Below are 2,565 nucleotides of genomic sequence, written 5' to 3'. Positions count from 1 at the left end.
AGGGAGCAGCCCCAGGCCCCTCAGCCGGGCGCCAGCCCCTTCCCACAGCGGGCACGGACCGGGCGTCCAGGGATCCAACCCTCAAAAGGGGAGTCCCTGAATTTTCAGGAGCACGTTCTAGAACGCCCGGCCTGTAGAAAGGGACAGGCATTTCCCAAAGACTCGTACCCCAACCCAGGGCAGGGCTATTCCATAAGCAGCACAGGGGGACCTTTATCTTGGTCCTATGTTTCAGGTCTGTATGAGTGTCTTGCACAAAACATTTTATGAAGAAAATTTTCAATTTAAGATGGATGAGAAGCTGAAGAAGAAATCTGATTTCTTCTGTAGAAAGAAAGGTCACAATATAATCAACAGTACACAAATGTGCAGCATGATGTAGTATATAAACTAAAACAGCGCATGGCGAAAGATTTGCAACAGACACAAAGTCTAAGGTCTTTTTATTACATTTTATAGATTAAATATATCTTCAGTAGAGTCTCTTTTTTAAAACACACAAAAGGAAAAAATACATTCTTCATGTACATAGGAAATACTGACCACATAGCAGGGACCATGTACAGTGCAAAGTATGAACACAGCTACACAGACATCACCACCTTGGATGACGATCAGGCTTTTTTCTACAGTAAAATTAGAACAAGTCAACATTTCTGCTTCCAAAGAGAAAGCCATAACCTTCCCTTCCATGGCATTTTGTGGGATTGTGCAGGAAAGCAGAGCTTTTTTTTTTTTTTTTTTAACTTTTTAAAGGTATTATATAAATCCTTGCATTGCATGAAAAATTATCGAACTCCACAAGCTTGACCTGTTTCACACATTCATAATTGTAGTACAATTCTTATTTGTGATTGCAGCCCAACTCCAAAAATCCAGGGAAAACAGAAATATATAGAACCTGATAAAGAGAAAGGAATGAATCTGATTGTTGCAATGTCCAGGGAACATGTACCCACATGTACACACACACAAAAGATGAAAGATAGCGAGGTGTGATTGAGCATCTCCTATTTATTACAGGTTTGGAGTGAGGGCACAGGGTTGCACGTTTCACTTCAGTGGGGAATCTCTAGTGTCTCTCAGTATGGGATGTCATTCTGGTAGTACTGGATCATGTCGTAAGTCCTACTCCTAGAGAAGAAAAGCAAAGCCAGAGGTAAGTAAAAGTTTAACAAAACATTGCACCCATTGTCACAGAAACAAACATCAAGATCCCACAGAAACAAAGCATGGGTGAAGGAAATTAGCTGCTAATCAAAACTAGCCCTACATGCTTTGAAGGCATTGTGAAGGCCCAGTTACTGTTATGAACAGCACAAAACATCCTGCTCTTGTTTAAAATAGGTAAAAAAAAAGTATTTCCATGCTTCTCAGTGTGGCAACAGCAATAACAGCTTGGATCCTGTGTTTGGATAAGTGCCAGAAGCACCTCACATGGCATGGGCAGTTTGTTTTAGGAGAAGAAAGTATATAATGGACAAAGCAAGATCATCAGGGCAGCATGGAGACAGGATTATGTGGAAATAAAGGTAATCTTAATTAAGGAGAACGGTAGTAATGAAAATAAAAGTGCAGGGGAAATAGCAGCATCTCTGACGAGTGACTGAACAAACAGATCTAAGCCTTGTTACAGATAACTCAGTTATCCATGGGCAGAGCTTATTCAGGTCACAGACTAACCATGCCACAGGTAGAGAAGCTCAAGCTTGTCAGAACTAGGCTGGCTCTGGGCACTCCACAGCAGTGCGATTGCCTCCATAACCCCCAATATTAATCTAAGGTTCTGAGCAGATGCACCAGCAGGCACTAGAAAATCCAATTCCGTGCTAGCAGGGCTGTATCTGAGCCAGTAAGCCTTACTGGTCTCAAGTTGACCCCATGCGGAACAAGAGTTTGTATCAAACTCTCCAATATATCCCACAAAGTCTAATATCTGGGATAATAATAAAACATGCACTTAAGCTAAGTACTAAATTTATTATATTTAAAGTATTAAATCTATTAAAATTACATTTTACATGTAATTTCCTTTCAAAAGTTTTGCACAAGATACCAAACTACTTGTCTACTTGAAGGGGAAAAAAACCTACAGTTGATTGGCTAGCTGGTGATTAAGCTGATTTTTAAATTGCTAAGAACTGATTATTCCATTCAGCATACTGAATAGCAGATGACAAATAAACATGGCCCAGCTACAAAGACATTCAAAAACTGCATTGCCAGTGCTCTCTACCTGAGGTATCTTCCCTAGCCAATATTATACAATAAGTAACATACGGTCTAGGCAAAATGATTAATATGTTAATGTGATACCAAGTAATGAAGAAAAATTAGCCAAAAGATTAGAACTCATTTCTAGAGAAGAGTCTACACTTTTGCACAGAATAGCAGCTTTGAATTTCAGGAGGATATTCAGGCACCTTAATGCCTACCAGCAGTTATAAAAAAGGTTTTGAAAAGTCACTGTAGTCCTGTTTCAGCTTCATTCTTACTCAGACCAATGGACCACGCATATTGTTTTTTAAGAAACCTTCTCCTTACAAAATAAAACTGAAGAAGCTT

At 39.6% G+C, this 2,565-nt stretch overlaps 1 protein-coding gene across 1 annotated transcript in view; it reads right to left on the bottom strand.

Moving 5' to 3' along the window:
• Window positions 1–462: 462 nt before the first annotated feature.
• PI4KA (phosphatidylinositol 4-kinase alpha) overlaps window positions 463–2,565 on the bottom strand; it is a 59,115-nt gene continuing 57,012 nt past the window's right edge. The window contains exon 56 of the mRNA XM_035897203.1: window positions 463–1,134. Coding sequence (XP_035753096.1) covers window positions 1,083–1,134 — 52 coding nt within the window. The 3' untranslated portion in view covers window positions 463–1,082. The remainder of the gene's footprint in view (window positions 1,135–2,565) is intronic.

The sequence above is a fragment of the Egretta garzetta genome, unplaced genomic scaffold, assembly GCF_000687185.1.
Source record: "Egretta garzetta isolate BGI_Z169 unplaced genomic scaffold, ASM68718v1 scaffold47, whole genome shotgun sequence".
Taxonomy (NCBI): domain Eukaryota; kingdom Metazoa; phylum Chordata; class Aves; order Pelecaniformes; family Ardeidae; genus Egretta; species Egretta garzetta.
The sequence above is the reverse complement of the archived record's forward strand: the minus strand, read 5'-3'. Positions and strand labels throughout refer to the sequence as shown.